The 12,315-nt window shown below is 50.0% G+C and overlaps 1 protein-coding gene across 1 annotated transcript; it reads right to left on the bottom strand.

The window, feature by feature from the left end:
* Window positions 1-1,392: 1,392 nt before the first annotated feature.
* Window positions 1,393-9,452, bottom strand: LOC122380824. The gene is made up of 6 exons (XM_043364309.1): window positions 9,100-9,452; window positions 8,733-8,898; window positions 8,350-8,493; window positions 7,857-8,019; window positions 4,204-4,343; window positions 1,393-3,072 (listed from the first exon to the last, which is right to left on the bottom strand). The coding sequence occupies exons 1-6, from the start codon at window positions 9,104-9,106 to the stop codon at window positions 2,445-2,447; spliced, it is 1,248 nt and encodes a 415-aa protein (XP_043220244.1). The 5' UTR covers window positions 9,107-9,452; the 3' UTR covers window positions 1,393-2,444.
* Between the last annotated feature and the right edge of the window lie 2,863 nt (window positions 9,453-12,315).

A 12,315-nucleotide genomic window follows, 5' to 3' on the forward strand; every position in this document is an offset into this window, starting at 1 on the left:
GCGGACAGATGATGGAGAGTGCTGTCTCAAGGAGACGCTCCCCTCGCGCTGAATGGAGAACTATGAGCTCTGACCGGCGACAGACGCCGACACTCGCCGACGCCGACGTTCCGAGGGTCGCGTCGGACGGAGCTGGCGCCGCCGCGTTGTTTCTGCGCGTGCTATAGTCGAGCTGTAGGGTCTCCCGCTCGGACGAGTTTGACGACGATACGGCGATGAGATGGGCGACCATTGCGCTGCCAAACTGCTGATGTCGGATTCGGCGACAGAGTTTCCATTTGGCTGGCGCCCGCCGGCTGAGTGCGGAGAGCCAGCGATGGAGATGTATTGCAGTAAAGCGGCACGTCCAGCGCGCAATGGAAGGACGGAGGACTGTTATTGGTGGAGATGTACGGAGATGGATATGGAGATAGGTGATGGAAGCGTAGGATGATGGGATTTCAGAGACGATGAGAGATGACGATGTAATGAGATGTCTTCCCAGCAATAACATGACGAGCGCGGGAGGTTAAGTAGACAGTTTGATGTAGTTTCTGACGAGCGGTTCGGTTGGAGTGAGTATCGTGTGTCTGATATGTTACAGAGCCCAATAAAACCTGACACTTCTATTTCCTCTCGCCATAAACATGCACGCATCTGCTTGTTCAGCGTTTAACGCAGCGGTCGAATGAGACAGTCATTAACGCTTAGGCTGCTGAGAAATACTTCACTCGCTACTTTGTCGTATCATAAATCCGTCACCGTATTCCAGGGATAGGCGCTATCCCGTCCTGTTGCAGCCCACATCTGTTTTATGACAGTCGGCCTGAGAACAAGCACTGGAGCAAAGAGACATCTCGACTACGCAGCAGATCAATCGAGCAAGAACAAACTTCGCTGGGCCATCGGCTCTGGCCCTTCCTTTACGATATCTGCCGGATAGCAAACTACAATGATATCTACTTCGATGATGGCTGCCCATCAGAGCTTCACAAAGGTCATAATCGCCAATGGTATTCGCACGAACGGGACCCAGCCAGGCACAGATAATCGAACTAACCGGCCGGCAACACAGAACTCTCCGAGGCCGCAGTCGAATGGTGCTGTGGCTGTGTCGTTTCACGTCACGAACCATAACGCTCCAGAGGCTTCTAGGCAATGTTGCTACGTTCTCGAGTCAAAAGTAAGTATGAAAGACGAAGTACAATATGAAAACCCCGATAGATGTTCCTTTTTGTATCAAGGCGTATCCTTTCAAAAACATGGCACCGGGCACGTTATGCCTCCTGTGCCAACCTCTAGCTACAGGCATCGGTATTATTCGAGCAATACGTGTGTCTCGTTACGGCTTTTGCATTACCGGCATGTGTAGAGGCCTCTCGTGCTGAGTTAACCATGCCCAAGAAACGGAAGCACGATACAAAAGTAGAAATATATTCAACAACGCCACCGAGCCATCACCGGCAATGATCAATGAGTAATGAGTATGTCAATCATCTAGAAATAAAAAGTAAACAATAAATAGTAACATCATGAGTATTATGGTTTCAACTAAAGGCCACATCCCTGGGATACCTTATACATAACAACACCAGTTTTCACACGAGTCTAAAAAACACACTCCTATTCTGTTCAACGCTAGCTGATCACGGCTTCCGATCCCCAAAACACGATCAACAAGGGCTCCCGCTTCTCTGATCACCTCCTCTTACACTACAACCCGGAGCGTGGTATCAAGCTCGCCTGCACCCGCCAGTCCCCGCGCCATCTGCTCTCCTGGGACTGTATACACGATCCTATCTGAACGCGCCCTGTCGCCTGAGCCTATGGCCAGAGCTTTGACCCGTCCGATGCCGCCCAAAGATATAGGGAAACCCGCCAAACAAACACGGTTCGTGGCGGAAAACCGGCTGCAGGCGACGAAACTATTAATAACTAGCCCGGAGAGTGCAGGTCTATGAGTGGGGATTATTTGATCAGATAGAGCGTGCAGTGCTACAACGTTGTCACAACAAAAAGATCACAACTGATCGGGTCTTTGCGAGGCGCCAAAGGCCGCTCGCACCATGTCCATTTATGGACCAGCTATTACAATCATAAAAGTACTGGCAATTAAACTATAGGCATGGAGAAAAAAAAAACAAATAAATATGAAATACAACAATCAATAAATAAGGTAAAAAACACCACGAAAATGAGCTCTAAACTGTTAGATACACCTGACCGTACTATAAATAATACTTGTCCTGAACTTAACTGGTAGCAGCTAAACCACGCCCATGGATTCTGAGTAGTCTAAAACATCCCAGGCTATTCGTACTACTGGCAGTAAATATTTACAACCCAGGCTTCCGAAACACGTCCAACAGACCCTGTTGGGACGCGGTAGTCTTTTCCTAATACCACTGTTAGGCTACCGACATGGTTCGTCCCATGGCCTGTACAGGGGGACAGGGGTCACTCCCCTAGCCGGCAGCCCTGCCCTCCTCTCGCGGGGCAGCGTCGTAATATCCAGCGAGTACCTCCTCCCTGAGCTCAGCCACCACACGGGCCCGCCACACGGCGACAGTGTCATCTATCGGCCGCCGGTGGAACCACTGCTTCCCCCAGCGGCCGCAGGACGGCGCGCCGATCAGCTCGCAGCAGCCGCACCACAGGTCCTTAGCTCCCAGCCAGAGGAAGGTAATAACCTTTCGACGCGCGTTGGAGGACCACGGAACGAAGCGGGCGTGCGCACAGGTACGCACCGCCACATACAGCAGGAAATTACCGAGTGCGCGGACGGCAGCCCCAAACCAGGTATCGAGCCAGGCGGTGGCAAACAGCCACATCATGGCCTGGTAGGTGATACGGGACCAGAGGCGGGCAGGAACTCGGTGGCGCCGAGGGAACGCTAGTCGCCAGGCCAGCGCGCGGTACGACAGGTTGTCGCACGGTGGCACGATCAGACTCACGCCCTCCAGCATGGCGTTGGACATGGCGGCGAAGCGCGGGTGGGCCGGCTGGTCGATCAGAAGGGGACGCATCACGAAGTGGAGGATGGCCTCAGAGCGGCGACGCGCCTCAGCCAGATCGGGTCCGCACATATTCAGACTGAGGGAGGAGACCAGGGGAGAGTTGGGTCAGACTTTAGAAGTCCCAAGTCGGACTTATTGGTAGACTGCCAGAGGCCGGGTCAGATTTGTTAGTGCATTGTCAGACAGTTCGGTCAAACGAGAATCGACGGCAAACAAAAGGAAAAAGTAGAGCAATCGGATCAAACGGCAAGAGCCCAAGTTGCCAAATACGAGGTGCAAATATTCGTGTTTGCGTCCAAATATTTGTTAGCTGCACTAGAAAGCGACGGCATTTAAACTGGGTCTTGCATTAAGACGGTCAACAAGAATCAAAGTCACAAACGGTGACCGACGTTAATTTGGGTTTACTGGCACACAATACCGACTCTTCAAAACCGGCATAGCCCTCAGAGCTGGACGAACAAAAACTGCATGAGCATCACCTAGAGCATGACATTGCAAACTGCTGGCTAAACAAAGCCAGGTGACCGCTGGACTTTGACCCCGGACCGGTGATTTCGTTCCAGATGAGTCCACTGGGCCGCTCAGCCGGTGCTCGGCAGTTCTCTGACCCTTTCACCGGTACTGGATGATTGGACAGTTTCCCACCCGGCAAACGGACGTCATTACAGCTGCGCGGCCGGAGGTGCCACTAAATTGCAAATCACGTGGTGAGTACTCCTCCGGTACCGTGCGCCAGCCGCAAAACTGAGCGGACTTCGGTGTTTATTTGGCCGATTTTCCCGGTTCCTCTCAGTGAATCAATGTTTTCTCCTTATTTCGGGAAACGGAGACGCTCAGCATTGTGAGAAGAGAGGACGACCCTTAGGTCGGTGGTATCGGATAATTATTATGTGTTATCGAAACCACCCGAGTTATCAGCTGGAGGACTCCATAACAATGGTGTTTGTCAGATAATGCTTTAACCCCCAATACGCAGACTCCACAAACGCATCCGATAGAAGTCACGAGCTCTGAGCAACAGCTCCTCAGCGACATCTTACACATCTGTTTCCGAGAGTATCGATTGCGATATCGTTGACACCTTTGCGATATTGCCCACCCACCACACCAGTGACGCACATCATGGCTTCCAACTTCCAAGTATTGATGTAGGCACCAATCATGTACCCGGGCACACCAATGTCTCCGTGCGATCTCCACTAACCTGTCGGGAATGCCGAGTCGGTGGCCGATACAGCGCCAGAAGTGGGCCAGCCCCTCCCTGTAGCCGGGCCGCAGCAGCAGACCCGTCTCTGGACCGTCTCTGATCAGCGCGTAGCCGCAGAACCCCCACTGGGTCAGCACCTGTAGGTAAAACGACAGGTTAAAAGTCTCTGATCAGTAGCCGCAGAACCCCCACTGGGTCAGCACCTGCAGTGAAGCAGACACGTGACAGGTCAGCAGTTATCCCTGATCAGCGCGCAGCTGCAGAACCGATGTTTTAACCAGCAGATCAAGGTTCACTGTTCCGTGTTCGGTGTAGAATGGAGTATGGACTGTGAATGCAGCTTTACACAAGAAACGACGGCCGATGACCATCGACACTAGCGCTTTTCTGCCATGACCAGAATGTACAGTATATCTAAAAAGTATGTCCCCTGGTTTGGCTCTCCCACAGGAGGCGAATCGGCAACTTGGCTGAATCCCAGTTGCGGCACCCGGCCGCCAGGGTCGCTGCCGCGCGAGCGGCCTTGACCGCTCGCATGTCATTGGCAGTTCGGTCCCTCCCCATCTAAACCGAGGTGGGGAGGGGAGGAGAGGGGAGGGAGCGGCATCCGCTCGGCACTTGGCGATACCTGGCTGACCCCGCGCTCCCTCGCTGACCTTTGTCCTGCCCTCAGGCGAAGCCCGACTTCCTGGCCTGTAGCGGCCCAGCGGAAAACCGAGCTCGCGGGGCGCGACAACATTGGCCCAATCTTATAAATGGAATGCTGTCGTATTCACGGCATTAGATAATATTAATAGTGATACCAGCAGTGGATGTGGTAAAATACAGTCCAAAATAAACGAAAGCACACGATTCGTGCATAATGCGCCCTCCCATTCAAATAAGCCCGCCCACTTTGATAGATGGTGTAGTTTCTTAGGGCGTAAAAGATGCAAAACACTACCGATTTTTTTTAGCTCGGCCACTGGGACCGACAATATACAATTGCCTGAAATGCATGAAAACCATTTTGCATTTAGGTATAAATAGCCGTTTTCTGCACCGAAACTTCAGCCAGTGACGCCCTGTCCATTCTAAAGCGTTTATAAGATTGGCAGCACCCGATTTTATATGAGGAAGTCGTTTAAAAAGCATCTTATTTCTAACGAATTTATTATTATGGCCACTTTTACAGGACGTCTATAGAGCTTTGACTTTTACATTTCTTCCTCGTTCAGGAGAAACGTTTTAACTCTCACCGGACCTTCAGGTTTTCTGAATACCGAGGGGACGTTGGGGGTTGGAAGTGAGGAAACAACCCCCTTCGCCGATTCGCCCCTAATTGAGCTAGAGCCTCACGAAAGAAACGATCGTGTGCGTCGTTACGAAATGCAGCGATTGGTCTCCCATTTAAGGACCAGGGTCAGCCGATGACTTCGGAGGTCAGGTCAAGTGGCCCAAGGCACAGGTTCGGTTTTTGGTAAATAACTTCGCTAAAAATGACCGCAGATCCGCGAATTTAGAAGCATCGTGTTTGTCTAGCTCAATCGTGTCGAATGGTACACTTTTTCTTCGGGTGAGATCAACCCCTCGCCCGTATAGAGGGGGGGGTCGAACGGACCCCCCTCCCTCGGTTTTTCGCGAATAACTCGCGTAAAAAGCGGCCGATCGCGACGAAAATTTCAGTACCCTCGTGTTAATCAATTTTACACCCACCCTGAAATTGTCATGACCCTGACCTTAATGACCTTTGACCTGCGACCTACTTTTCGAGACCATGTTTGGCCGGAATCGCGATTCGGCGTATGTCGGCTCGCATTAGCGGCGCGTTTGCAGTCTTTTCGTGGTTTTAAGCGTTCAAACATGGGATATGATGCTGCTTCCATGCATTAGGGTGGGTGTCAAGGTCACCGGAAAGTCAGGTCAGGTCATTGACCTTTGATGACCTTGGTTCACTTTTTCGAGTTTTACATGTTTCTAGGCCAGTTTTAGGAGCTGAATTCGAATTTAGCAGCCATATGAACATTTACGAAGTAGTTTTGGTGCCCTCGTAACATGTTGCGAAGCTGTCAGAGGCGGTTGCCACCTACTACGAATACCCTTACTGGTTGACCTGACCTGACCTGACCCGACCTGGCCTAAATGCATGAAGACATCATCTGTGATCAAAACTAACATGATATTCGTGATCAGCACCCCGAAAACCCCATAGCAGCCACGCTTTACGACTTTCTAACAGGTCCCGATTTTCCCGACTTTTGGGTCATTGACCTGACCTGGAAAGTCAACCGATGACCTAGGACCTTAAAATTGGGTATCATCGACTTCCTCTCGTCACGGCCAACACGCTCGTTTTTCCGCGAAGCTCTAGCTCGATCAGGGGCGAAACGGCAAGGGGGGGTCCAACGGACCCGCCCCCCTCCCTTATACGTTTGCGGCTGGAAAAACACCAATACGGGCGAGAGTTAAGGTGTTAACCTCGGGTCAAGGTCAGATCACAGCCCGTCAGGTCACGAAGCTGGTCAAAGGAGGTCATATTGCATATCAATCGATTCGGCAGGTCTTTTCATGTCCATTAGTGGCCTTATCGACTCGGTAGCTTTAGTTGATCGGGAGTTATTGACGAAAAACTGATAGCCTTAGTTACGTGATAAATGACGTCACGCAAGATCAACAAAGCAAAATTGAAGCATCAGACCTTGCAAGGAGCGCATGAAATCACGATTCCGTGTGCTTGAGAATTTGAGATAGTTGTATATCATTTCCGGACCAAACCCCATACTTATCGTATGATAAAGAACGTCAGTGTTAGAAAGTTAATTAACAATTTTATTTAGGATAGTTTAATTCAAGTGGGTATAATCCGACTTGACAATTTACTAGGAGGGTTTTGCAGCGCTATTAGTTCGGCATTTAATTATAAATCATTGCTAATTTCGATCCGGATATCGTTATTCAATGCTGGCCTTTGCGTCCTCAGAAAGTTGTTTATAGTCATAAAGGCTTGCATTGACACATGCTTTCCATTTTTCAGCACTATTATTCGCCGTAGTTGACCAGGGTGTTTTTCTTCAGCTCTCCCCTGAATCCTTTGGCTTAGACCTGGCGTATCACCCGTGCATCGCAAGACGCACCTACCACACACAAGTTCATGATCCCCACGAACCCATCATCAGCGTCCGTTCGCTTGGTGTGTGACCCCCTTGACCTTTGGCCGCGACAACTGCCAGCTTGCTGGAGCACCCCTCCCTACACGCGCTGCCCCGCCCGCTCCCCTCCCTCACCCCCCGCGGGGTCGTGTCACGAAGGTTCGGGCTTACGCTACTACCGGCCGCTGCGCAGCTGTCACCTAGCGCTTGGGAATATGTGGTCTGGTGCGGATTCAGCCAACTACCGGCTCGCGACACCAGCGCCACGTAGTGGCGACGGTACATTCTTTTTAGACACACTGTACAATGTGCATCCCAACAGACACAAAGTGCCAGCCTATCTCAGCCAGCACGAGCGCGGCCGACTTTCCTTTCCTCCTTCCTCTCAAGCTGAGTCCCTGCTCCCGGCCTCTCCCGTCCCTCCGTCCGGCCTCCGGCGTCTCACCATGCCAATCACCAGCAATATCCGTCTCCATCCTCCCACCATACCGTACCCCGTCCCTTCCTTCACCATTCTCTCACCATATCATACTGCGTGGGAGCTCCAGCGCCCACCCTGGCCGCGTACTTGAACAGCCGCGCGTGCCGGCCGTCCACAGTAGCGATCCGTTTGGCGGCGCACTGTCCGGCAGTGAACACGTCACCCCGGTACCAGCCGATCACCATACGCACCGTCTCCAGGTACCTGGCAGAGAGGTGGCAAGATATGATATAGTTAACAATGTCTGACCACGCAAAACCTGGTGGGATTGGGTCAGCAGTCAATAGAATGGCACTAGCAGCATAGCTTCAACAACATATAGTTGAGATGAGAAGTGAAGAAATGCTTTAATCGATGAGAAGAATGAGTACTTTTAATGGAAGATAAATAGCAAATAAATAAAATATTAGTAACTAATATACCGAAGAAAGAAGAAACAAATGACCTAGCAAAACGATTAAATGTGACGATTTAATGTGACGGATGTATCCGTTCCCAATTACCAATTTTACCATTACTTATGGTCGTCCTAACCTGAGGAAGGCCTTTTCCCTGGTGTCTGATTTCCCGCTGGCGATGAGGACACTGAGGATGGACGGCACATTCATAATCTGCAGCAGACCCACCAGGTGAAGCATCAAGAGCGTCAGGCAGTTACTGCGGAAGCACTCCTGGCCCCTGAAATAAATCGGTTTTGGTTAGCCAGTGAAACATCAGGAACGATTGTGCTCAAAGTTATCAATGATAAGAGTCTTGAATGTGTTTTTTATCAACACCCAGGTAGGGCACTAAATGTTCATTATCCTCCAAATGTTAAAGACAAAATACTACAGAAGCTTAAACATGAACATAGCTTCTCCACTACCTACTGAACCTGTTCAAAAGCTGCATTCACATGATGCAAAATCTGCACTAACTTTTTGTAGAGGTCCTCATCGAACCAGTCCGGTCTTGGCTTAGGCTGGCCACTGTGGTCTGCCAGCTGTGTCCTGCCGTCTGTCAGCAGCTCCTGGATGTATTTGGGCCTGTCTCGCAGCCCCATTCTCCTCCAGCACTCCGCAAACGGCTTCTCATCCATTCCTTCTGAAACGGGGCATTCATTTTTCAAGCACAAACTACTAAGAACAACTTTTACCAAGCACTTAAGCAACTAGCAAACATTTTGCAACATAAACAATAAACATGCTGACTAATCCTATCAAATGCTGAATCAGGTAGGATTGAGACAAATGACATTCCGATTATTTACAGCCCTTCAATCAATTCCTCTAAACATCAACTTACCAGTCATCTTGATACAGTGTATCTTAGCAAGCGGCAGTCAGAATCGAACATTGAGGGACACACAGTTGAAGCATGAAGATTATACATGTTTTGCGCCCATGTTTCCACTTTGGTTCACCTCGCAGCACTGCTCCCTTTCATCCGTCATCTTCCTTCAGACTATTCAGAGGCGTTTCAGTTTGGAATAACGGCCTGGAGGGGACTGGGGCTTCAAATGGGCAGTGTTGTGCACGTGTGCACAGGTCAAGGTGGCTTTGCACCCCAGCGCTCCCATCACGCGCTCCGGAACACCGGCGCCCGCCCAGCGACCGCAAGACCGTTTGTTTTCGCCCCAGGCCGAAGAAATGTAGGTCAAGAAGAGTCAGCTGATGCAATGCCGCAATAGCGTAATTTATGTCGTCTCTAAATGCTACCAGATCTGAGGAAAGAGCTTCCATATGAAGGAAAGGGTAGGTAAAAACGGTAAAGATAAATGGCCAAAATCTCGAACGGATAATTGAGCAATGAGCATAGCATTCTTTGGCTCTTCATTCAAGACATGCAGATAATTAATGGATTGTCTATTTACCTCAGATATGTGCACTGTGCGGTCAGCATGACCACTTAGATCTGCGCCGTTCTGTTCCGAAGAAACCCAACCCATTTGCCAGAATTCTGACTAAATATTATAGTATTGGTATTTAATCTTAGGAGTTAGGACTCAAAAGCGACATCATAGCTGCCCATTGAGCATAAGTAGCGCCTCTGTCAAGTGTCCGGACGGTCAACGAGAGCAATCTCAATCTGAGCGGCCCCATCAAAATATTACTGATGTGACGAAACCCATCGGGCGGGACTCGTTCAAACAGAATAGGCTTTAGCGCCGGCCGCCGAGGCCCGAGAGCAGAGCGTCGCCGGCATCCCGCATCACTCTAAGCTGCGGAAATATCTTTGGGTAAAATGGGTGGTTACTCGCCGGCCTAATGCCCACCTGATTTGTTTTATTCTGTCCGGTTCCGTTTTCGAGTTAGTTGTCCGTCGTCCGTCCAGCGAAGGGAAGTTCGCGAAGTGGGACAGCCCAGAGAGGGACTGTCCGGCGCCCCAACACGCCCGCTGTCTCCCAAACCACTGATCACTTATCGCTGGTCGCACCGCTGAGTCTGTATGTCTGTCTGCACACCAGCAGGTGGCTCTGAAGCCTGCTGGCCGCCGCGCCGCCGGCCGCCGCCCCATTAGTATGTAGGTGAGAGTGAGTTCCTGTGTAGAGTGAGCGAGTCACAGTGAGGGGGAGAGAGTGGGTGCGCCGAGCGGCGAGCGGTGGTGACGGCGACAGGTCGACGCGGTCTTCACCGCACCTTTGGCACGGGCGCACACAGCTGTTCTCCGGGGGCGAGCCTCGGCCCGGCGGGCTGGCACCGTACCCCGGGGCTATTTTTCTCGCCGGACCGTTCAACCATCCTCTGTATTGGACTCACTTACCGTATGTATTGTTTACTGGGTGGCCTGGCGAGGCTGACGCAACAGATACACGGTCACGGTGGAGCGTGTGACGCGTCCGAAGAATTTCTTTCCCCGAATGGATACGCAGCTGGAGAATCTTTCACGAACGTGCGAAGGTGCGCAGTGCGCACGAGGTACTTACAAAGGGCTTACCCCAGAAAAATCGACACTTTTTTAAAACTCGATTTTCTCAACCTTATACTATTTCCAAGAAACCGAATTTTTGGGAAAACACGGCCAGTTAACCCGCGCCCCGCTGGGCTATTCAGCCATACGCGCCCTGCTGGGGGGGGGCAGATTCTGCCCCCCCTGTCTAACTTCCGAACCGATGGTCGTAGAAAGACGGGGAAAACGGCAATCGAAAGCTCTCAACAAGGCGGATCTTAAGAGCCCAATTTTTTTTTGCTTAAGTAGGTCAGAGGTCAGGTCAAGGTCAGGTCAAGGGTACAAAATGCAAGTTTCTACAGTATCGGCCTTGCACCGTAGTTGCCGAAGAATGGACTGAGACTGATTGCCCAAAACGTGTTCTTAGACTACCAAGACAATATTCGTTGCACACAATGTCATTCAAAGGTCAAGATCAAGGTCAGGTCAGGTCAGGTCAGGTCACCAAAAACAAAATATAGAAAAGGGCATGTGCGACACATGTTTTATGGGTCATTTTACTCATGGAATTCAATAGGCACACTCAATAAGTGATATGGACCACCTCTGGATGAATTTCAGGTCGAGGTCAGGTCAAAGTCAGGTCAAGTGAGGTCAAATTTTGAAGTTGGTTGTTAAGGCCTAAAAAGGTGTCTATCCGATGCAGTTTTTCACGCCGAATCGAATGGTGCTATTTTCATTTCCGTACGAGGTCTAGAACTTCCAAAAAAATCATTTTTTTCAAAATTTTTGTGTGTCGTGACGTCATAAAATTTTGAATAACTCCCACATTTTTGAACCGATTCTTCTAAAAATTGGTATGTAGGTGCACATAGACCACTTCTTTGACATATATTCCGGTTTTTTCGATAAACTCAAAATCTTGGATTTTATAAATATTTTCCCAAAAAGTCAGTTTTTTGGAAAAAATTTTTGGCCAAAATCCAAAATTTTCAAAAAACCGAGATAGCCATTTGATAGAAAAAGTAGAATCACGTATAACCTTTTTTGTTACGTCTTGATTCCTTTAAAAATGAAGAAGTTAGCGGCGTTTGAAATTTTGCCGTTTTTTAGGCGAAAATGGCGAACATGACGTCACTAAAACGTCAATTTCTCAAAAAATTTCCGACGGATTTCGCTCAAATTTTCAGGGAACGTGCCAAATTGATGTATGATAAGGTACTGAAAGTTTGACGTCGCTGGCGTAACGCGTTTAGAAGTTATTGGCGAAAAACGGGAGGGGGGGGGGCAGATTCTGCCCCCCCCCCAGCGGGGCGCGGGTTAACTTATATCTAATCTAGCTAGCAGGATATCAACATTTTGTACAGCACGTATGGTATGTAATAAAAATGAAAAGAGCTTACTATGCCGGGATTCCCCCGGCTTCCCCTACAGGTGCAAAAGGCATTCGCCTGGCCGATTTTCGATTCAGTTGATTAAAAAACGAAATATGTACTCGTATAGCAGGAAAGAAAGCGAAAGGGGATGCTTGGATTTTCGACGAATTCATGGGCGCCGCCACGGATTTTTGACTGGGGGGGACGGACTGACCGACTGAAAACCCAATAGTAGACATTCTTACCGTGGCTTTTT

The sequence above is a fragment of the Amphibalanus amphitrite genome, unplaced genomic scaffold, assembly GCF_019059575.1.
Source record: "Amphibalanus amphitrite isolate SeventyFive unplaced genomic scaffold, NRLGWU_Aamphi_draft 000107F_arrow, whole genome shotgun sequence".
NCBI lineage: Eukaryota > Metazoa > Arthropoda > Thecostraca > Balanomorpha > Balanidae > Amphibalanus > Amphibalanus amphitrite.

What these genes read in the sequence shown, in the direction of transcription:
- LOC122380824 (XM_043364309.1), bottom strand. An exon ending in AGGGAAAAGGCCTTCCTCAG is followed by an intron (nt 8,020 to 8,349) that starts GTTAGGACGACC and finishes CCTCTCTGCCAG; the next exon opens with GTACCTGGAGACGGTGCGTA. An exon ending in CTCCCACGCAGTATGATATG is followed by an intron (nt 4,344 to 7,856) that starts GTGAGAGAATGG and finishes TTTTACCTACAG; the next exon opens with GTGCTGACCCAGTGGGGGTT.